This window comes from Pieris rapae, chromosome 1 (genome assembly GCF_905147795.1).
Source record: "Pieris rapae chromosome 1, ilPieRapa1.1, whole genome shotgun sequence".
NCBI lineage: Eukaryota > Metazoa > Arthropoda > Insecta > Lepidoptera > Pieridae > Pieris > Pieris rapae.
Window position 1 is genome coordinate 9,334,997 of NC_059509.1, and position 21,991 is coordinate 9,356,987.

At 33.2% G+C, this 21,991-nt stretch overlaps 3 protein-coding genes across 3 annotated transcripts; 1 reads left to right on the forward strand and 2 right to left on the reverse strand.

Annotated features, from left to right (window-relative positions):
- Positions 1-843: 843 nt before the first annotated feature.
- Positions 844-2,560, reverse strand: LOC111000860 (HIV Tat-specific factor 1 homolog). Its single transcript, XM_022270454.2, has one exon. It carries the CDS (start codon positions 2,389-2,391, stop codon positions 892-894), a length of 1,500 nt encoding a protein of 499 aa, XP_022126146.2. The 5' UTR covers positions 2,392-2,560; the 3' UTR covers positions 844-891.
- A 1,764-nt stretch (positions 2,561-4,324) lies between these two features.
- Positions 4,325-5,866, forward strand: LOC111000870 (uridine diphosphate glucose pyrophosphatase NUDT14-like). Its single transcript, XM_022270469.2, has 4 exons — positions 4,325-4,601; positions 4,750-4,960; positions 5,078-5,154; positions 5,533-5,866. The coding sequence occupies exons 1-4, from the start codon at positions 4,412-4,414 to the stop codon at positions 5,688-5,690; spliced, it is 636 nt and encodes a 211-aa protein (XP_022126161.1). The 5' UTR covers positions 4,325-4,411; the 3' UTR covers positions 5,691-5,866.
- A 610-nt stretch (positions 5,867-6,476) lies between these two features.
- LOC111000869 (DNA damage-binding protein 1) lies at positions 6,477-21,729 on the reverse strand. Its single transcript, XM_022270468.2, has 23 exons — positions 21,546-21,729; positions 20,368-20,516; positions 19,713-19,978; positions 19,269-19,368; positions 19,055-19,160; positions 18,387-18,469; positions 17,999-18,152; positions 17,699-17,920; positions 16,729-16,891; positions 16,364-16,472; positions 15,623-15,807; positions 14,652-14,803; positions 14,368-14,539; positions 14,065-14,208; positions 13,633-13,756; positions 12,679-12,904; positions 9,897-10,030; positions 9,569-9,694; positions 9,170-9,319; positions 8,862-8,992; positions 8,555-8,721; positions 8,228-8,454; positions 6,477-7,471 (listed from the first exon to the last, which is right to left on the reverse strand). The coding sequence occupies exons 1-23, from the start codon at positions 21,604-21,606 to the stop codon at positions 7,391-7,393; spliced, it is 3,432 nt and encodes a 1,143-aa protein (XP_022126160.1). The 5' UTR covers positions 21,607-21,729; the 3' UTR covers positions 6,477-7,390.
- Positions 21,730-21,991: the final 262 nt, after the last annotated feature.

Consider the following 21,991-nt stretch of genomic DNA (forward strand, 5'->3'; position numbering starts at 1 on the left):
GGCAGATTAAGTCAATAAATAACTTAATTTAACTAAATTATTCAATTTTGCAAAATATTTCTCAAGGATTTTTTCTAAAATTTTAACAAAAAAAATAATGTTTTATTACCGGTATTTGAATGGTAATTCTCACCGGCTAAAATGACTCTTTCTTGTTGTTAGCTATCTCATAAATAAAAAACTCTAGTTGATTTTGTATTTTATCTTGTTTTCTGTATAGTGTATACTTTAGTTCCTCCGGCTTACTGTCGGAATTCCGCACTCGGTTTTAAGACTGCGAAAGGACGCTATTTTGTGGTGTTTTTGTGATATCGGTCACAGTGTGTTTTTGTCACGGTTGTGCACTTAGTGGTAAATAATGCATATTATACTATAATAGAAAGTTAAAAAGCGTAAAATATAGAAAGGCCGCAGAACGAACCCTGCTCGTCATAGGCCTCGCCTAACGATCTGCCATCTCCAAAGGGCTTATTTCAATTTGAAAAACCTTCGAACTATACTGAAGAGTTCTATTGATACATTCATCACAAATAACATAATTGATTCCAGAAACTATAATTAAATATTTAATAAATAAATTATATATAGGTACCTATACGCATCTATGTATGTATGTATGTGGGGGACTCCATTTCCGCAATAAGACTCTTAATTGGTCCGTTGTGCGTGATACCTATACGCATATAATAAATTTACTAACAAAGCAATGTCAATACCTGAAAATAAATGTAAGATATATTTTACACTCAGTATGCCAGATACAACATAAAGTATACATAAATTATATTTATTAACAACTTTGGTAGCAAAGAATATTCATATTTATTAAAAATAAAAACTTAATTTCCATTTAGATAGTTTAATTAAAAATATTCTATAAGTAATAAGTAGTTACTCTTTTATAGAACTTTCTTCCGATGAAGGTTCAGTTTGGCTTTTCTTAACCACATCTTTACAATCCTTTTCTCCCTGCTCCAAGAATTTATCCCACTTGTCTATCCTTTTACTTATATCTGCATCTGTCTCAGCAATTTTGTATTTAGTTCTGCCATCCCATATCTCAGCAGTTATTTGCCGTTTGCCAAACCATCTGCCATTAATTAGTTGTATAACAGCATCTGCATGTTCGGGTTCCTTCATAGTTATCTGAGCAACTCCCTCAGGATGTCGATCATAGATAACAACCTTTCTGACATCACCACATTTGCCACACTCTTCCCGCAAGTCCTGTTGATAGTCAAGTATCAACTGAACTTCATTATCAAAGTCAGAGGGATGAAAAAGATTCTTAACAATCACAACTCTTTCATGCTTAGAGCGTTCTCCTACAAATTTTTCTGGCCTCCAGTCAAACAATTTTTGTTGCATTTTCTTAATTTTCTCAAGTTCTTTTTTCCTTTTCTTTTTAGGTTTCAATGCTGGGTTATATTCACCTTTTAATTGAAAATGCGCTTTCTCAACCTTTATTTTGTTACCTTTAAAATCACAGCCATCAAGTAAGCTCAAGGCTAAATTAACAGATTCAATTTTTATGTATGTACAAAGAGCATCCCCTTTGAAGCAGTTTTGTTCTTTGTCCATATAGAGCTTAATTTTCATTTTCTGTGTTCCTGGATCTCGTTCAACAAGACCACATTTTTGCATTAGGTCAACAAATTCATCTTCTGTAGTATCTAATGGTAAATTGGAGACATAAACTTTAGTGTTATTTTGATCAGATGGTTCAAACCATTGTGGTTCATTCTTCCTTTTTAAGTTTGCCTCCTGTTTTTTTTCAGTTTTAGGTTTATCTTCAGAAACTTCTTTAGTTTTAACATTGTCTACAAAACCATAAGACATTTGATATAAAGCAAGAAAGTTATCATCAACTTTAGGTATCCATGCTTTCTTTTCATCATCCCAGAAGAATTTTGATCCATCAGACTCAGTGTAAACATGGGTATCATCTTCATAGCTATATTGTCTGCCAGGCACCTCATTTTCTGCTTGAGGATCCCATATATTACTTGATTTATTCCATTTGTATTTTTTGTGTGTATTGGGATCTGTATAAAATGCTTCTTCATCTTCATATGTAATGTAAGGAGCATACTCACCCCAAGAATCAAAACTTTTTAGTTTATCATTTGAAATGCTAATGTCTTCATTGTTCTTTACATTCGGTTCCAAAATGATACTTTGTTTAACCTCTTTATCAATTAACGGTGGTCTATGATTTTTTTTTATTTCTTTATGATCATCATCATCAGTCTTTTTTTGAACATCAAAGTTTGATGTTAAGATTTGTTGCTTGTCATTTACACTTTGGTCATCTTCGGATAACTTTTGAACAGTTTCACAAGAGAGCTTGATGATAATACCTGGTTTCAGTCCTTTCTCAGCTTTGGACATATTCGTTGTTAACCTTTAATCATGTTGTATGCAGCTACAAATATACTTACTGATTAATTTAATATTTAAAAGTTATTATTTGCTATTACAGCTAAAACCAGAATTTATTAGTAACTTAGCGTAGACAGACTATGTTCTATACACTATCTACGTAACTTAGTAAGTTTAAGTTAAAAATATAGTACTTGGAAAAACGAATTGAATCCACAGATCTAATAACTATTCCATAGCTTATATAAAATATGAAAATTTAATAATTGACGCCAACTTCTACAGAAGAGATAATTTGAGATGTGTATCAAAAATACTTTTAAGAAGTATAAAATTTTCGGCCTTGTAGTATTATAACTTTTAGATATTTCAGTTATAGCCACGCTTGGAGTTTATATATTTGGTTCAGTTTTTTTGTGACATTCTAGGATTAATATATAATCGTGCGTTCTTTAAGAAAAAGAAGTCAATTTTGTGTATAAAGTACCTCCTAAAAACCTCGTAGGACACCTTTATTCTCCGTAAACTTAGGGAGAAATCCCTATGTTGGCATCACTGAGTTGTATTGTTTAAAGAGTTAGTATTGTTTATAAAATTATATATAATGTATACCATGAGGATTATTATTATTAGTAGGCAATAGTTATATATTGCCAATCTCAATTAAAATTTTATGTGATACACCCTTTTTACTTTACCTCCTGTACTAAAGGCACTGCGCGAGTTGGTCGTTGGCCCCTGACCGCAGCTTTTAGTGGCTGTTGCGGGCTACCGCCACATCTGTAACAGTGTCATCAGCCACCGCCCACCGGTTTAGAAGCCGCCGCATTTTATTACCAGTTCTCTTCTACGCAGACATATGATGGACTCCAACACGGAAAATTTGCCCGCGCTATTCTTAGAACACAGACGACATAGCGCTGTCGTTGCACACATGCAATTTTAACTGGTTCTACAGTACAACCAAAAACTTAAATTTAGATTATTATTATTTATAATTCTTTAAAATTCGGTGCAAATCTACTCATCTGTTGTCTTGACTAATATATGCTTTCGTGTCTCGTGTTCCAGATCTGCTATTTCAATAAGCTGCAGTTTATTGTAGAAAGTTGCCAATACTTTTATTGTTTTTTGAAGTAATCTCCGTTCATCTATACATATTATCGCATTCGATGGAACCACTGAGAAAAGTAGTGGGCCATTCTTCCTTAGGGATCTCTTCTATAGCATTTTCGTACGCTTCACCGCATCGTCAGGGTTCGTAAGGCGAATACCTCGAATTTTATTTTTACTTCTTAGGAAAATTATAAATGAAAGTGCGACTTTCATTTATAATTTATATACGGGCGCCAGGTCAGGACTGTATGGCGGATGACTCAACAGTCCGTTTTGTGGAGTGCGCTGAAGCATTGTCGTGATGAGGTTCCTGCTTCGAGGGCGCTGCTGTCGATTTTTTCCAAGACAACTGGCAGTAACTGTCCTTCAATCTTCTAGGACAACTGTCTCGAAATGACCTTTCCGACCAAAGAATGAGGCAACCATCTTTTTTCATTGACTTCTTCCTTTTTTACCTTAGTTGGCCGATCCTCGAAAGGGAAACACCCACTGAGCTGTTTGTCTATTTGTTTTGGGTTCATTACAATATGTCTAGCTTTCATTACCTGTGAGGATTTCAAAACAGCATTTATGTCACCGCCGAGTTGTACTTATCTAATATTTTCACTAATTTTCTAAAATTTACCATTAACATGGACTAGCCATGTGAATATATACTATGTTTATATCCTATGTGTGTATATATACTTAATCATTTAAATAATTATAACGAAATTTTTTTTTAAATATTTTATTTTTCCTACTATTCGTTTCTATTAATTTTCTGTGATAATAATAGTCTATGCTCTGGTCTCTTTATAAGAATGACAGATCACAGAAGATTGCAGATTCTTCAGTCTTCACTTCACTGAAAAAGAAAAGTTTTCATTATCGGACCGCAATAAAAATTTATAATATTGTCAATTTCTATATTATGGAAGACTTAAAGGACGTATATCTAACTCCTTTACCAGAGTCTCAGTATGTAAAGCCATTTCGGTTACATTATACTCAAAATGGAAAGCAAAAAAATTGGGACTTGCTTGAAGTACATGATAGTGTAGCTGTTATTGTATTTAATGTTACAAGAAAGGTTATGATTTTTGTTAAACAATTTCGGCCTGGTGAGTAATAATAATTTTTAGGAATATACTTTGTCAATTTTATCTGTAGGATTATTGTTAGTTTCCAAATTCAACACATTTTTTCTCCATTAGCTGTAAAGTTAATATAACTTTTCATATTAATTCTTTGATAAAACCCTCATTTCAGCAATTTATTACAATAATGTACATCCAAAGGATAGACAATCGGATCAAATAGACACTAATAAATACCCAGCTTCTTTAGGAATAGCACTAGAGATGTGTGCTGGTATAATTGATAAGAATAAAAGCGTAGAAGAGATAGCACAGGAAGAAGTTCTTGAAGAATGTGGCTATAATGTTTCTCTAAAAAATTTGCAAAGAATCACATCATATAGGTATTATATATATATATATATAGTTTTTCTAGAGCACAAATACTATCTAATTTTTATTACTTTTGTAAGTGAAAAAATTTATTTATGAAATTCTCATGTATAAACACAATAATTCAGGTCAGGAGTTGGTGTCCAGGGTGCCTTACAAACATTCTTTTATTGTGAAGTTACCGATGAAATGAAAACGGAACAAGGTAAGTAGTAGAGATTAAAATATTATGTATTAGCTTCAATATGTCCAAGACTGATTACTGTTAAGCATTTAAAATGTAGAGTGCAATAAATGTGTGTTATATGTTCTGTTATATATCTCTTGAAGAAGGTTTTGTTGTTTTTAAGAAGTTTTGTAAGTTTTTTTATATGTATTATTGCACATTTTAGTTTTCAATAAAGTATATTGCCTAGTTAGTCAGAAATTGTAGTTATTCAATTAGTCCTGGTTTCAATCACTAGGGAAATTAATGTTTTTAATTAGAATATGGTTGCTGGCATAGTTTGTTTTTAAGTAAAGCTGCTTAGGCAAACTGCATTTCATCTTTGAAGCCACCTTATGTTTTAAATGCTAATTTCAGGAGGTGGTGTTGATGATGAAATCATAGAAGTTGTGGAAAAAACAATACCAGAAATAGAGGCCATAGTGACTTCACCAGGCCCCATTTGCAGTCCTCCAAGTTGTCTATTTGCTCTGATGTGGTTCTTACATTACAAAGCTGATCAGTACAGGAAGTAATACTATATCTGTGATATTACCAAACCACTAGATAAAAAAAGTTATGGCTGTTCAATATTTAAGGTTGATTCATGTATTACATTCAAATTAGGTTATAATATCTTAATATATATATTTCTTGTGTGCGTGTGTATGTGACTGAACGCCTCCTAAACGACTGGACCGATTTAGACGAAATTTTTTGTGTGTGTTCAAGGGGATCTGGAAATGGTTTAGATTCACAATTTTGTCCGCTGGACAATGTTTTTTTAATTAATTTTCAATTTATTAGTTGTTGTTGATTTTGGAATGTTTTACATTGGATCCGACAGACGGCGCTACCATCGCAGTGTCAAATTTTAAATAATATTCGAATTTTAATTTTAGTCTGTCCCGAAATTTAAAAAAAGTTTTGTTATCATTGTGTTATATCGTGTGTGACCATGTGCTGGATCGTTAGATATTGTCATAACATTTGAATAATAATTTTCATCAAAATGGCTTATTAAAAATTGAAATTTTGAAATTAAAGACGTGTAGACAGGACAACGTCTGTCGGATCCGCTAGTTATAATATAAATATATATATTAGTTCATGTTCATTGTTTTGTATCATCATAATTGTTGTCAGTCATTTTGATAATACATATTTTTTTTGTATTATTGCATTCCAGTTTTATAATCAATGCTTTATTTTAACAGGAGCTATGGCCTGTATTGTTCAGATTGCAAAAAACTATAAGAAAATTGCAAAATTTGTTAGAAGATTGAATTGTAGAATCTATGAATAAATAAATATTGCACAAAACTAGCAGTAGCTTTTTATTATTAAGGTAATACACATGTTGGTTATAAATGTGCATTTTCAACAGAGTATACATATACTGGTATTAAACGTTAATTTGATATTAGGTCGATAAATATGAAATTGGCATTTTCTCTTACTGGCCACTTTAACCTCAAATATCTCCTCTGGTTAGGAATTCCAAATTTTTTACAGTTATTTACTCATGCATTTGTTTTTCAAAAACCAGCATTCATTTCACTTTCCATTATTTTTATAAAATGGAAAACATTAAATATCGCGTTATTAACTGCTAAACAACCAAGGCTGATCAATTGCTTTGGCCCACTGCTGCTTCACGACAACGCTAGATCACACACTACACAACGGATTGCTACTTAATTAGAGGAGCTTCATTTGGAATGACCACACCTTAGACACCTACCTCCCAATACTCCCCGGACCTTATTGTTCATATTGATTCCCGTTGAATGTTTTTTTTGTTAAAGGATTATTGATGGCAAAAGTGCATAGATAGCTATGGTACTTTGACTAATGTTAGATAGCATAATTCAAAAATAGGTGATAAGCTCAATGGAGGAACACTTAATTTATCTGTAATCTGCTAACTACTATACAAATTTGTATGTATGTAAAGGATGGAATGGTCCAAAAGTTTAATTCAGCCATTTTGTTGTTGGGTAATATTAATGCTCAAAGTATGTATAAAAGCAAATATAAACTTCCTAGCATCTGGTAGTAACAAGACACAATATTTTTTTACTTGAATTTATTTAAGTATTATCTCAAAGACTACTATTGTTCAAAAAAGATTTTAAAAATTGAAATAAAACTTAATCAAATTATCACTATTGCAACATCATAAAAATAAGAAAGAAACTTAAAATATATATTACTAATATAAATCCAAACACTACTAGTGTATTCGCGTTAAATCTTCCACAATTTTTATAAGGTCATCCACTTTCGCCTCACGCATAATGCCGCCATCGTCGATCTGTAAAATATTAATGTAATGTAACTAGACAACACAGTTTTTAAAGTACATATATACACGGCACCTAAAATTCCTATTCCTATATTCTGATGGAGTGTAGATCATTAATCATTTGTATGTGTCAAAAGATTACAAAAAAATATACTTGGTGGTGGTACTTGTAAAAACTATTATGAATTTCAAATACAAATTCAAAAGGATTTATTCATACAGATAATACAATGCAGTGTTGATTGCGTTTTGAATGTCAATAAAGAAATACATATTAAATGCTTCAAATTATATTTACTGCCAGTCCTCAAATCAAGGCCGTAGAGCGGACGATAAAAACTGTTTGTGAGGCTAAGGTAAGCTGCAAAATTCTCTTGGATAAAACTGAAATTACTAATTCTTATTATTTGAGGAATGTAGGTATTAGTAAGGTATTGTTCTTCTAATAATGCATATGTAGCCTAGATCAGTAAGCATTTTATGGTAATTATTTGCAAGCATTTTTTATGTTTTTAACAAGAATGTTTATCTGTTTGATATGTTGTCTCTATATGATAAATAAAATAATATTGCTACCAGATAATGAACTGTGATAATAAATACATTACAGTACCACAGTATAAAGCGCGGATTAAAAACTATAAAAATACTGAAAAACTGCGGAATAGTTATTTTTAAAATAATAATACAATGACATAGACAATAAACGCGCACGTCTTTGGCCTCTATTTAACGAGTATAGGGTCGATGGCATTATACACTTACTTGTAATCCCTGAATGGTCTCCTGTTGCATATCCCTAGTGAGATCTAAGAAGCTCTCTATGAGATCTCCATCGATAAATCCTTCCGCGGGCTCAGTCTTAATGTCCGTGTTGAACGATCGCCAAAACGTGTGAGGAATCTTGCCCACTGATTTGATCGTATGCGTAAGCTTCTCTTCTAGTTGGTGCAAGAATTCATACAGTTCCTGTGATAGTTGGACGACTAGACCTGGAGAATTATTCATTTGTATTTGGTTAGTTCATACTACTGCTGCTATATTTACTACATTATAGCGCCATCTATCTAGGTTGATAGTAAACAGTCTTACATATGGCGCCGTTAACAGTGGCGATGGTTGCCGGGTTATGTACAGGTGCGGCGGTGTCAGCGTGTTGGCCAACCAAAGAGCCCAATCGCATTACATTCACCATGTCTCCCAGATGGAACTGCCCCATGTAGCTCATCTGCTGACGCTCTTCATCCGTTGTAGCCGCGCTATAGGACAAAGGAGAAATAAACAAAAGTAGAATTAACTTGACTTTATCGTATTTCAACTAAGACTTCCCGTGATTGAAAACCACAATATTTTTTAATACAAGATGAGGTTTAGGAAGGATTAGTTTTCTTCTACTTACCTATCTTTTTGACACACAAATAAATTTGAGCTATTTTCTGCTCCCAAAAATGTGTCATCGTCTAAAATTTCAATGGCGGTCATCCAATTAGGACTGTAATCGCGTGCTATTTCTTCGAAACTGCCTTCCATCTAAAAACATTGTATATATACTCTTTTACAAATGCCAAAGAGTATAAATTTCGTAACTGGATGAAAAACAATAACATACGAAGATTTCAAATAAATATTTGAATGACTACTCAAAAGGCTTTTCTGTAAAATTGAATAATCAGTTATACCATTTAGACAAATTAATATTTTAAATACCTGTTTATATTGCAGAAGTGACATAGACCGCATAAGATCACCTACAAGTATGAAGTCACCTTTTACTTTAAGATATAGCGCTACAATATTGTTAAAGTGGCTACACTCCAATCGTAGTTCTTTTTCCGATGTCCATTCGAATAACCTGACCTGGTAACAAAGAGCAATCAACATATGACATATATATGTTTACATAAAAATAGTAAACTACATAGTATTTCTTTTATACATAACAACATGCATGTACATAATCATATTTGTAATCAAACTGATTTACAAATAACATTTACGCACTGTTTCCAAAATTTTACTACTGCTTGCTCCAAAGATTTTTTAAAAGACTCGATGTCGCATTGCATTGCAAATGATTATAATTCCGATTAAACGAAGGCTACTTACAGTGCTATTGATTGAAGCTAGTAATTTCCCATTGAACTGTACGAGTGTATAACAGGCTCCCTTTATTTCTTTTTCCGCAACTTGAGTCAATTTCCCATCAGACCATTGGAACAATATTATCCTGCCCTAGAACACATGTAACAAATTGATGTAATACATTATATATCATTTATATTTTTATAAAACTGAGGAGGTTTTAAGAAATAACTTTTCTTTGGATATTCAAAATCAGGATTTAGCGTGAATTATGACTCCCGCATGACAAAAGTGTTCATTTTTACATAACCTGAATCATAAGATTATAATTTCCAGAACCTATATAGATTACCTGCTTCGGTTCAGATTCCTCCGGGTTTAGCATAGCAGTACCAACGGCGTAATAGTGTGTGGGGTCATCTCCCAACTTGCAAGATAACAGTGAAAGGGCAAATTCACTCGCCATTAGTTGGTGTGCGTGGAGCACTGCAATACAAAAATTATTTACATACATATTTCTATGAAATAACAGACCACATTTCTGTCTGGGTGTGTGAGTAGCCACATGTTTATTTTGTTTTAATTTGTAGTGAATCTGTCAACGACATATTCCGTTATAATCTATATATATAAAAATCAATTGCTGTTCGTTAGTCTCGCTAAAACTCGAGAACGGCTGAACGGATTTATCTTATCTTGGTATTGAATTATTCGTGGAGGTCTAGGGAAGGTTTAAAAGGTGAGAAAAATTCGAATAATTGCCGGGAAAATCCTCAAAACAGCATTTTTCTATTTCCCATACAAACGTTTTCTAAATAAAATGGAGAGTCAATTTGTAATTTATTACCGCTGCATAAAGTTCAAATTCGCGTGCGCGTTGGAGGACCTAATATCGCGTTCTGAAACTCAACAAAAGTGAAAGTGAATCGCGAACGCGACAAAATTGCATAGTCTCAAAATACATAGTACATAAATAAACACAATTTTAGCTAACTTAAGTTGTTACTCTGTCCGATTATTTTTTTAATAAGACTATATAGAAATCGAAAGATAAATCAATAATAATAAAGACAAATTAAATTATAAATCTTAAGTTAAATTCTGAACGCAATCTCAATATGTATTTGACATTAGATTTGACAACCAACTGATATGTCATTCCATCCTGTCGCATTTCAGAGCACGGAAAAAATTATATTATCGTTATATCTATCTTTGTGGCTACGTGCGCGAGAACTTTCTTTACTTTGGTGATCCTTTGTGATAGTGACATTCCAAGTAATGTGTTCTTTTTTGTGATAGTGACACTTTACTGCTAAATGAGCGGGAAATTTTCTCACTTTGATTAATTACAATTTACGATGCCGAGGAGAAGACGAAACACCAATTTGCAACATCGCCAAAAATAGCGCAATGGCCAAGATCCTACAGGTATGCAAATTAATTGTTTGGGATGAATGCACAATGGCCCATAAGAGGTCGCTGGAGGCACTGGACAGAACGTTGAAAGATCTTCGTGACAACCAAAATATTTTCGGTGGGGCCATGATTCTGTTGTCAGGTGATTTTCGTCAGACTCTTCCAGTTATTCTCCGATCAACTGATGATGAACTAAATGCATGCCTAAAATCATCAAATTTGTGGCAGTACGTAAAGACACTCCACTTAACAACTAACATGCGAGTATTTTTGCAACAAGATGAAACTGCTAATGTGTTTGCGAAGCAGTTGTTAGACATTGGAAATAATAAAGTTGCAGTGGACACCTCGACCGGATTCATCACATTACCTACAGATTTCTGTCACATCACAGACTCAAAAGTGGAGCTTATTCAGCGAGTTTTCCCAGATATAGCGCAAAAGTTCAATAACCATAATTGGCTGGGTGAACGAGCAATATTAGCAGCGAAAAATAATGATGTAGAGGATCTTAATGCGACCATTCAGAATTTTCTTCCAGGACAGTTGGTTTCCTTCAAATCAGTCGACACCGTAATGAACCAGGATGACGTAATCAACTATCCCACTGAGTTTTTAAATTCACTGGAATTGCCTGGATTACCACCTCACAATTTGCAGTTAAAAGTAGGATCAGTTGTCATCATGCTGCGTAACATTAATCAACCTCGACTATGCAATGGAACAAGACTGGCTGTGAAAAGACTGATGAATAACGTCATTGAGGCGACAATCATAAAAGGAAAATACAAAGGAGAGGATGTCTTGATCCCGCGGATACCGATGATTCCAACGGACTTACCATTCTTACAATTTCCAGTACGTCTGGCCTTTGCGATGACCATAAATAAATCGCAAGGACAGTCTTTAGAAGTTTGTGGAATCAACTTGGAGTTTCCCTGTTTCGCGCATGGACAATTATACGTCGCGTGTTCGCGCGTCGGAAAACCGTCTTCTTTGTTTATTTACGCACCACAAAACGAAACAAAAAATATAGTTTATGAGAAAGCTTTAAATTAATTAACAGACTGTATTTTCACAGTGTGTGTCTGTGAATATCAAATTTAAACCTTATAAATAGCCAGTATTTCAGGAAAACTCTGATTTCTAAGTAAGCAACATGATGTATCGAAAATAATAATAAAACTTCATGCTTTATTCAATAAATGCTTTTTCATTAATAATTATTTTGTTTGTTTTAAAATCATTTTATACAAAAGATTAGGTCTTTTATTTATCGATGAGGCAGTACGAAGTCTGCCGGGTCAGCTAGTTAAATATAATTTTTATTCTATACATTATTATTATTTTTTTTTTTATTCATAAGAAGATTCACAGCACAATACAAAAATAGATGAATATATACATAACAACATGGGCCAATTATAAATCTTCACAAATAGTTTAATTTAAATGAATATATATAACAAGAAGGTACCTAAACATTTCAAAAAATTTTAGTGTTAAACAAAACAATAAACAGAAAAACAGAATTTAATTTGTTGACAATGAAAATGAAGTCAATACATTTCATTCATCCTGGTTAAAATAATTTTGTACCAGAGCTCTCCTTGCTGCCTCCACACTCCAAGCGAACATATCAATGTCCACCGTTGAGTTATTGAATTTGTTTACGGTACGATGCCCGTTATATTGAATAATAAAAACATATGTACCTTCAAATGTATGATGATCCAATATTAGCAGGTTATATATCTCTAGATCAACGGCCGTGGGCATGTGCTTGGGCTGTGTTAGAGGCGCATGTTTAGGATGTGCAAGAGGTGCACCGCTGCTGTTGGCCGCGGACGTAGACGCACTGCCGCGTACGGACACCGCCGTACTGCCCGACCCCGACGACCACTCCACTTTGTCCACACGCATTGTTATTATACCGAAAGACTGAAAATTTAGCACAACTTGTTTATTATCTCATCTATATTATAAGTTAAAACATTGAATGGATGTCACTTCAGAGAAATACGACCTTAAAGCTTTGGGTTTTCCTTTAAGGCGAAATAAAATGAGTGTACATGGGATGCAGTAACTGCCTTTTATTACCATTACAAAGGCTGTTTTTCCGGCCTATTTTTTTTATTTATTAATTTACACACTTCGTTACCATAATATAAACATTAAAAAAAATATGCAGGCCACATAAGTTGAGGCAACGTGCGGCCTTCACGCTAACAAACGATTTTATCCAGGTAACCCTAATGTGGCACAATAGAAAAAAAAAACACCAACAGGGGGTAAAGTTCAAGAAGTCCTAGGCTTTTATAAATATTTTTTTTATTTAAAGTAAAATATACGCCAATGGCCAGCCTTATTATCCAGAACTGAGCTCGACTCATATAAAAATGAAGAAAGAGGATTTTTTTAACACTGCAAAATACTGCCAATAACAGAAAAAGTAAATAACTGTCTTCTAGGCGACCATTTTTTTAGACCACATCTACGGCTATGGTTACATTTATACAAACCACAGCGGTTCTAATATAACATTTTGTGATGTATTATATTTATTTATTAAACATAAAATACTCCAATGGGCGACCTTATTCCCTGCATGTCTAACAGTGTTTTAAGTAATTAGATAATATATGAAAGCAAAATAAGAACTTTGCTACCTTCGTGGCCTCCTGATAAGCGATGCGTCGTGGCGATTCGTTAAGCGGAACAGTGCGGATGTGCAACTTCTGAATTTCGTCAATAGTGCCAATTGTCACTGTGCTGTCTGTCGCAAGCGCCAAACTGTAAATATTAATTAACGAAGCTAAAAAAATATTTGAATAATTTTAAAAGAAATTTAAATAAAACTAGGGTATAAAGTATGGATATATTAAAACTGAATAAAGAGAATATTTAACTATTAACTCAACATTTCTTGACAGTCTTTAGTGCTTTGAAGGTTAATGAAATTATATTTTATCCTTTTTTATCTGATAAATAAATACCCGAAATACCCTCCAGAAAATAGGTGACACCACAATAATTTCCATGTCAAAGCTTGACCATGCTAGCGAAATCACCATCATTATATCAGATTAAATTAAATTTACCTGTCTGGATAAGCCTGTGCATTCAAGGAGCACATGTGAGTAACTTCTTTGAGGTTGACGTTAGAGAAGACCAGCTTGTGGTTCGACGAGAATATCACGGTTGGCCGATCGGAACATGCAAATATGTTTGTTGTTGATAAAGACCTGAAAATACCATGTACATTACATTACTATACATCCATCCAGTATACATTTTAAAACCTACCCTCATTTAAACTTTGTAAATGTCTTGTTGAATAAATAGATATCATTTTTTGAAAATTTTGAAATCCTTTTTTTTTTTTTTTTTTAAAAAAGCATTACCTGAAGCTGCGGAGTACAGTCGGCTGTGTACCCAATGTGACCTTCTTTCTGTTAGTGAGAGCACCCGTATGTTGATCCACAGTAAAGTAAAACATTGAGCCATCTCCGAGCGCACAAAGCAGATAGCAAACACCCTCCAGCACGCAGATGAGTAGCGACCGGGGAATTATTTCTGTGTTAATATAATAAAAAAATTTATAGCGAAAACATTTAATTGTACTTACAATAATTCGATTTTAGATGGCAATAAAGCACAGTTATTACGTTATTAAGAAAATACTAACCTCCAGATAATTTCTCTGTATGAAGTGGTGTTAGGTCAGGTAGTTTTAGTATTCTGACCGAGATGTCTGTCCACAATCCCACTCCCAAGAGGGCTTCATCACCTCCGGGACCCAAGTCCAGACAAGCCACTTCCTCTTCCATACACACTTCTCTAAAACCGTAAATGTGCATAGTAAAGAAATAGATATAATGTAAAATAATCTTTTCTAAAACAGTATGTTAACCAAATAACAAACAGTAAGAAAGTTACCTTGATATGTAATATGTATACAGTGTAAATTCCATGCGACTTCCGTCGATTTAACGAAAAACCCACTTGGTTGCTTTAGCTTCACTTCCATACAATAATACAGTCTACATAGCATTACATCCACCCTCAATAAAAATTTACTAATAAAATGTGTTTTTTAAGTTTCCGAAATTAGTTAAAACTGCGAAGCTGTGTATGTTATTTTGCCGCTTTATTGCCCTAGCCTGTAATTAACTCGACTATCAGCATCATACCAACCTGTCTATTAATATATATATATATATAATATATTCTACCGACCTCCAGTAATAGACAGGTACTTAAAAAAGAAGAATCGGCATCATATGTACCTTTCTCAGTTATCCGTTCTTTTGTTTACAAATTGGGATAGCGTGATCGTGCTTTATCACGAAGATACCTCAAAAACGCAAGATATGTAAAAAAACATAATCGGTGCAGCAAAATCTGTCTAATAAGAATTATGTTTTGTTTGATTTCTAACACTTTTGTCTTTTCTAATACAGATTTTTCTTGTTTCCATTTAACGACAACTTTATGTAACTTCAAAATCTTCACAGTCCCGTCAGGGTCGTTATATAGAATTTACACTGTATTCAAATGTTAGTAGGTAGTTAGTAGACCAAGTCGACTTGAGGTTCTTCAAGTAAAGAACCCTCCTAGGGGCATAAGGAACAACAAAAAGAAGGCGGCGCCACTTACGAGATCAGGTTAAGTTGCCCTTCCTCGATGGCCAGCAGAAATATCCTGTTCCCCACGGCGGGCACGACACGCGTCTCCGAGCATGCCACGACGGACACGGAGCGAGCACCTCCCGCGCGCCAGCATGCGCCCAGCACCCACTGCCCGTCGCGATGCACTATCAGGCGTACGCCTTCGTCTGTCACCTGACTGACACAATTTTAAGTATTAAGTTTTTGTAATGACAAAAACATTACTAATACAACAAAAATGGTGCTCATAATTAATGGATTACTTAAACATTTTGTTTATTAGTATACATTAGGGGGCGTCCATAAATTACGTGAGGTGTTTTTTTTAATTTTCTGCAATTGCGTGATATTTGCCGAGATCGCCCCTCTCTCCAACGTAAGATTAGATGAGATTTGACTCGACCCCCTCCCCCCCTTAAACACCTCACGTAATTTATGGACGCCCCCTTAAAACAAATAAATATATATTCTAAAAATAAATCAGTCTAATTGCACTGTTTACACTAAAGTACTGTTTCGCGTCGTTCTGACACATTAATTTAACATAAATTCATACATCATAGCGATGAAAAGAGAAATAATAAGTTTAGTTTAAATGATGAAAGTCCATTTTACTGTGAGGTGGATTGGTAATTTAAGTGTAATTAAGACACAGTACTTCCAAACTTAAAGTACAGATATTCTCACAAAAAAATGTTATCTATGGTAAGTGAATTTCAACAAAGTGTACCTGTATCAGTTGATTGTGACACACATTCCCTGTAAAGAATGTTTGTCTATCCGAGACAAAACCTTTAATTTCAGTTTCTTCCACTTCTTCACCATTTAATGTAAGTACTCTGAAAACATAAATAAAAATAAATTCAACTATTTAATCAAAACGCAAGTATGTTTTTCTATCAAGAAATTTCACTTTCGAGAATTACGGATGTCTGTGTCTAGTTATCGAATGCACACGACAAAGAACAATATAAACTTCGAATGTAGATCCGCCCTGTTAATGCCCATTAAAAAAATTGTATTTGTAGATCAATCAGGCCTAATTGCAGTATGCTAACTATAAGAATGAAACAGTTAACAAGAAATGTAAAATACCTGGTCTGTCCAACGAAAGCCAGGACTAATGTGTCGTGATAGGATGCGCCTGGCTGCAGAGTGAGAGCCCACATTCCCTTTATTCCCAGGAGATCGATAGATGCTTGCTCCTGAATACCAATTCCATTTCGGATAACCCGCAATGAGCCCATTTTGAAAGCACCTGTGAGCAAGTTTATATTTTAATTTTGGTTTGTGAAAAATGGTTTTATATTATTTATTCATTACAGGAATTATAGCAGAGACACTAATCTATCAGAGTAATGTAGCTTAAACGTTTTGGACATAACATTTATCCCTAACGAAACACACACACAATAAAACAAACAATAAAAATAATAACAGTTATTCCTTAAAAAAATAACATTCTTTTTTTAGGAATAACATACATTTTGAGTGTGTAATGTGTACTGTGGTTGGAACTGGAACTGGCTCAGCATTATGCTGTGGAGTAGACGTGGTCCACAGCGCTGGACAATTTGCCAGTGACAACAGTTAATTATCGCCTAAAACGCGACAAAAAATAATAATTATAATAATTGTTAAGAAAAAGATAAATATATTTTTTATCTTTCGAATGATGTGTCTTTATCAGATTATTAAAGCAATGGAAAACCAAAATCTATTGTGTAGAGTAACAAAAACACCAGAGAATTATTAAATGCAACGATAATCTGTCAGAAAAAGGAAAATTCTAGTAAATGTAACAAAAACAGTGGCGGTCTTGGCCTAAGAATTCTGTTCCGAGAAATTTTTTCTCATATCCTGATAGGTGATCAGCGTGCATGACACACAAATTCGACCTTTTGTGTCTATGGTATGTCAGAAAACCACGATATTTTCCGACGCCGTACGAGCGAGTGTTAAATACGTACGTAACGTACGTTTACGTATACGTTAACATTGTTCTACAAAAATAACATACATACAAAGATATGGTAAGTTTGTTCCATTTTAAACAATTCCTTACCAGAGCAAGTTATCAACTGATTCTGTCCCTGTCGTTCTAAGTCCACGACACACATATCCACAATAGGCGATAGACTGGTAAATGTTTCCATCACTTTGACATACTGATTGGTCTCGTCTTTGGTGGCGGAGAGTCGCACAAGGGCAGAGTCTCCGAGACGAGACCCAATGAAGACCACGCCGTTGTCGAGGTATGTCATACATTCCGGTATTGAGATTTCACCTTAGGAAAAATTATACAATATTTTTTAAATAACAATACTAAAACAAAAATAAATAAAGATCTTTAAATGATCCTCACCTAACAATTCAACCTTAAGATCTCTAACAGTCTGTGTGTTGTCCCCTCTATCTTGAACTTCTAAGACTAACATGAAAAGCCGACCTGCAATATCACCCAACAGATAACGGAGCCCAGCGGGGCCCACGGGACTATAGCAGTTTATTGGAGTCATCTGTAAGTTTAATTCAATATGTTTAAATATAAGTCAAAACCTACTTATACATAAAAACTAAATCAATCGTAGGCTATTCAGTGTTGAGATTTAGTGCTGTGAATGTAATCAGATTATCACATACGGGACATAGTAGTCTTAACTCTAAATCTTTTGGTACAATTGGACTGATCTAGTTTTATTTTATAAAGAAATAAAATATGAGTATTTAAATGTACGTATTCCATTCTTTACTTTTATTTGTGGTGGCGCAACAGCTACATAGCTCTGACCATCATGGTAAACAATAGATTCTTGCCCAATAACAATGGCTCCACCTGTAAACATTAATTAAAATTGCAATTTATGCACATAAAAAAAAAGCCTTTTATTTCTTACAACAGAACAAGTTACATTGATTAAGTTTACTTACATACTATGCACATAATTTATGCACATATTAAAATTAAATGGCTGAGTACAACAGAGTTGCTTGCTATATAGTTAGTTACAAGATTTAGGTATATACATATTTTAATTGTTTTATGTAGGAGGATTGGTGTGAGTATATTGTTTCCATACCATTCGTAGTAACGGTAAAAAATGATGTGGAAATACATAAATTAATCAAAATTAAATTTAATTGCTAAATTTTTTTTTGTAAAGCATGTTTTAACATGATTTTTCTTTAATTTTATAACAAAGTAAAATTTTGTAAACATTATTTTTTTATAATTAAAATATAGTTACATGACCCTCAGTTAAAAACGTAGTTTAGATGAAAGGGAATAAATACAATATTTTGGGCCTTGAATTATAGCAAAAGATTAAACGTGCTATAGAGCAAATTCAATAACTTAGAAACCTTAGTAAAGTCAAGGCAAGTTATAGGCATAACAGCATAGCAGTGTTGATAATATTACCTAAAGGACTTGGCACTGGAATCAGTATGGAGGCTTCTGTTTCAACATTATCCTGTTTCCATGGGACTTTTATAAATTCTTTATCTCTTAAATTTATTTCACGAGTCTGGAATATTTTTTTTTATAAATAAAAATTTAACAAACATGGACAATGTTTTAAAAGACACTAACTCATATTAAAATAATATTCATAAGTAATAAATTCAAGAAGTACCTTAATATGTCTACCATTTAGGTCTTGGTGAATTAATATAAGTGTTGGATTAGCACAACCATGTAAAAACTCAAGATCATAAACATTCAATTCTTCCAATCTGAAAATATTAATGTTTTTTATTATCGTACAAAAACAAGTTATAATAGTAATAAATATTTAGAGCATTGATATAGATAGACCATAAATATATAATAATAGAGAATATAATACTTTTACAGATTTACTCTTGTTAAGGATCATATTACAATACCCTTATTTATAAAAACTGATTAGTCTAATAAAAGTTTTTATAACTTTAGTTATAAAATTGTCACTCTATCTTTCAAATTGTTTACACTGTAGTGAAAGAAGACAAATAAGGCACCATCTCAACCCAGAAAATTATTTATAGTAATGATATTCAACACACTTAAACTAAAAATAGGAATGTCATAACATTACCTTAAACTTGTAGCCTTTAATTCTGTAGAATCTTTATCAAGTGGAATTAATTTAAATAATCCATCATAAAGTCTTAAACCAATAACTCGGGCTTGTGGATCTATTACAGCTAAGATTCCATTTTCTGAAGGTTTACCAATACGGTCAGCCACATTACCATGAGCTCTTGTTACCACTTCTAAGTCTCCATTGGGGCCTGTTCTCCATTCCAAAATCATAGCATTGTATCGAGCAGTTAATATAAATACAAGATCTTTCTTTTCATGCTGTGGATAAGACAAAAACATAAAACTTATTTCAATAAGAAACAGTATGACATATAGCCCTTCAAACATTGTTATTAGATAAAAGAAGAAGTTTGTAGACTCAGACACAAAAGCTTATTAACTCCTTGCCATATTCAAAAATATACTAAGGAGTTACATGATTTCAACCATGTATTTTTACTATCAAGATCTCACTCACACAACATCTACTAAAGCAGGTTTATTCACAGGGAATCAATAATAATTTTTCAAGAATAAGGTATGAAAAAAAAGGAAGAGTTATCTCAGTTAAACAAATATAACATAGCAATTTTTGCTCAGATAATATATATTTTTTTATGATGTATATTATTTTTATGTAATAAAATTTTAATTATTGATTTACATACAGGGGGTCTAAACATCTTCATTTTTGCCACTTTTCCATACAGGCCAACTTCTTTCATAGGATGTAGCCCTTCTGGAGTGACTATATACATTTCAAGGCGGGACACTTTTGCAACAAGCAGGTTCAGATCCGTTGGTGAAGTAAAGTTTCCTGATATAAAAAATGTATAACTAGATATTGTACAACAACATTAACATTCTATTTTCACAACAATAACATATTAGGGTTGGATCTTATATTCAATACCTTGAATTTGATTATACTGAGTATGTAGGAGTCTCGGGAGACCTTGATTCGAAAACCTCTGTGAGATTTGGAGTAATTTATGCTGCTTGAGTTGTAATTTAAGCTAATTAATTTTTTTTTCGATGTTTTGTGCAATATTAGAAATTTGTAAACAATCCGCCAGAACAGTGTGTTAGTGTTACAGTGCAGATTATTCGTTAAAAAGCCGTTACTTTTTACATTTCTGTTGTTTTCTCGTCAATGTGCGTGCTTTTATTTGTTTTTTTTTAAACTTGGTGAATTTTGCTTGGTAAACGACCGGCTTATGTGGATGACTTTGAGGACGATGGGCCCAGTTAATGTTAGGTATTATATGTATGTTTTGGTTTATTTTTATTTTTCTACTGTTATAAATGTTTCTAGTACTTGAAATTGGTTGGGGGTGATAAGTTTACCCTCCCCCGACCTCAAAATCGAGGTATTGAATTGTAAACTTTAACCACATATTACATTTATGTAAAACATAATTAATAAAATAAATGGGAATGCTGGTTACCTAAGATTAATTATACCTATTACATTATTATTGATTCAAATCAAAATCTTAATGATGAATGAAATTCATGTAAAAATACAAAACAGCTGGATTTTTTCGACAATCTCTGATGAAAATATTTGAAATTTTTGACGAAATATGTTGTTCGTTTGTAGGTATTATCAAAATCTAAAACAACTTTTATATTATTAGAATTTCATAGCTTATTGAAACTATCAGGCTATGAAAAATTTACTATATTGTAACCACTTAGTTGCTCAGTAATCTTAATAAAGTCTTTGTTAGAGTATCTTTACTTTATATATCTAATTATTTCTTAAGCTATATTGGGAAGGCACCTCCATTGAATATACATAACCTCAACACAATACACAACATAAATAAGATTTTGTCCTTACCTGTTATACATGCTGTAACAGCCGTAGGCTTCTGGGCCGTAACAACATAATGATAAGTCATTTTATATTATTTCCTGAATCACTATTACCTATTTTACGTTATTCGTATTGTTTGAACATTTAAATTTCAAACAATATTAGTTATTACGGCGGTCAGTTTACTATATAATTATAGGTCTCCGGTCATCGATGACAATCAACAATGGGAACTGCCAAGTGCCAATCTTTTTTTATAGACCGACAGTTGACAGCCGCCACAGATAACAGATTAGCAATGTTGCCCACTCTCAATCACGGAATTTCGCTAGATAAAAAAAATGTGCGTATACTAGTGTACATACGTAAGAAATGCAACTTCTTTTACGACCTTATTTTTCGAAAAATGATCTACTATATGCAACTTTACAGAAGCTGCTTAAATAAGAGAATTTCTAAAAATATGTGTG

What these genes read in the sequence shown, in the direction of transcription:
- LOC111000870 (XM_022270469.2), top strand. Translation starts at nt 4,412, where the DNA reads ATGGAAGACTTAAAGGACGTATATCTAACTCCTTTACCAGAGTCTCAG. An exon ending in TGTTAAACAATTTCGGCCTG is followed by an intron (nt 4,602 to 4,749) that starts GTGAGTAATAAT and finishes CCCTCATTTCAG; the next exon opens with CAATTTATTACAATAATGTA. An exon ending in TGAAATGAAAACGGAACAAG is followed by an intron (nt 5,155 to 5,532) that starts GTAAGTAGTAGA and finishes TGCTAATTTCAG; the next exon opens with GAGGTGGTGTTGATGATGAA.
- LOC111000869 (XM_022270468.2), bottom strand. Translation starts at nt 21,606, where the DNA reads ATGACTTATCATTATGTTGTTACGGCCCAGAAGCCTACGGCTGTTACA. An exon ending in ACTGTACTCCGCAGCTTCAG is followed by an intron (nt 14,209 to 14,367) that starts GTAATGCTTTTT and finishes TGGTATTTTCAG; the next exon opens with GTCTTTATCAACAACAAACA. An exon ending in TTTGTGTGTCAAAAAGATAG is followed by an intron (nt 8,722 to 8,861) that starts GTAAGTAGAAGA and finishes TTTGTCCTATAG; the next exon opens with CGCGGCTACAACGGATGAAG.
- LOC111000860 (XM_022270454.2), bottom strand. Translation starts at nt 2,391, where the DNA reads ATGTCCAAAGCTGAGAAAGGACTGAAACCAGGTATTATCATCAAGCTC.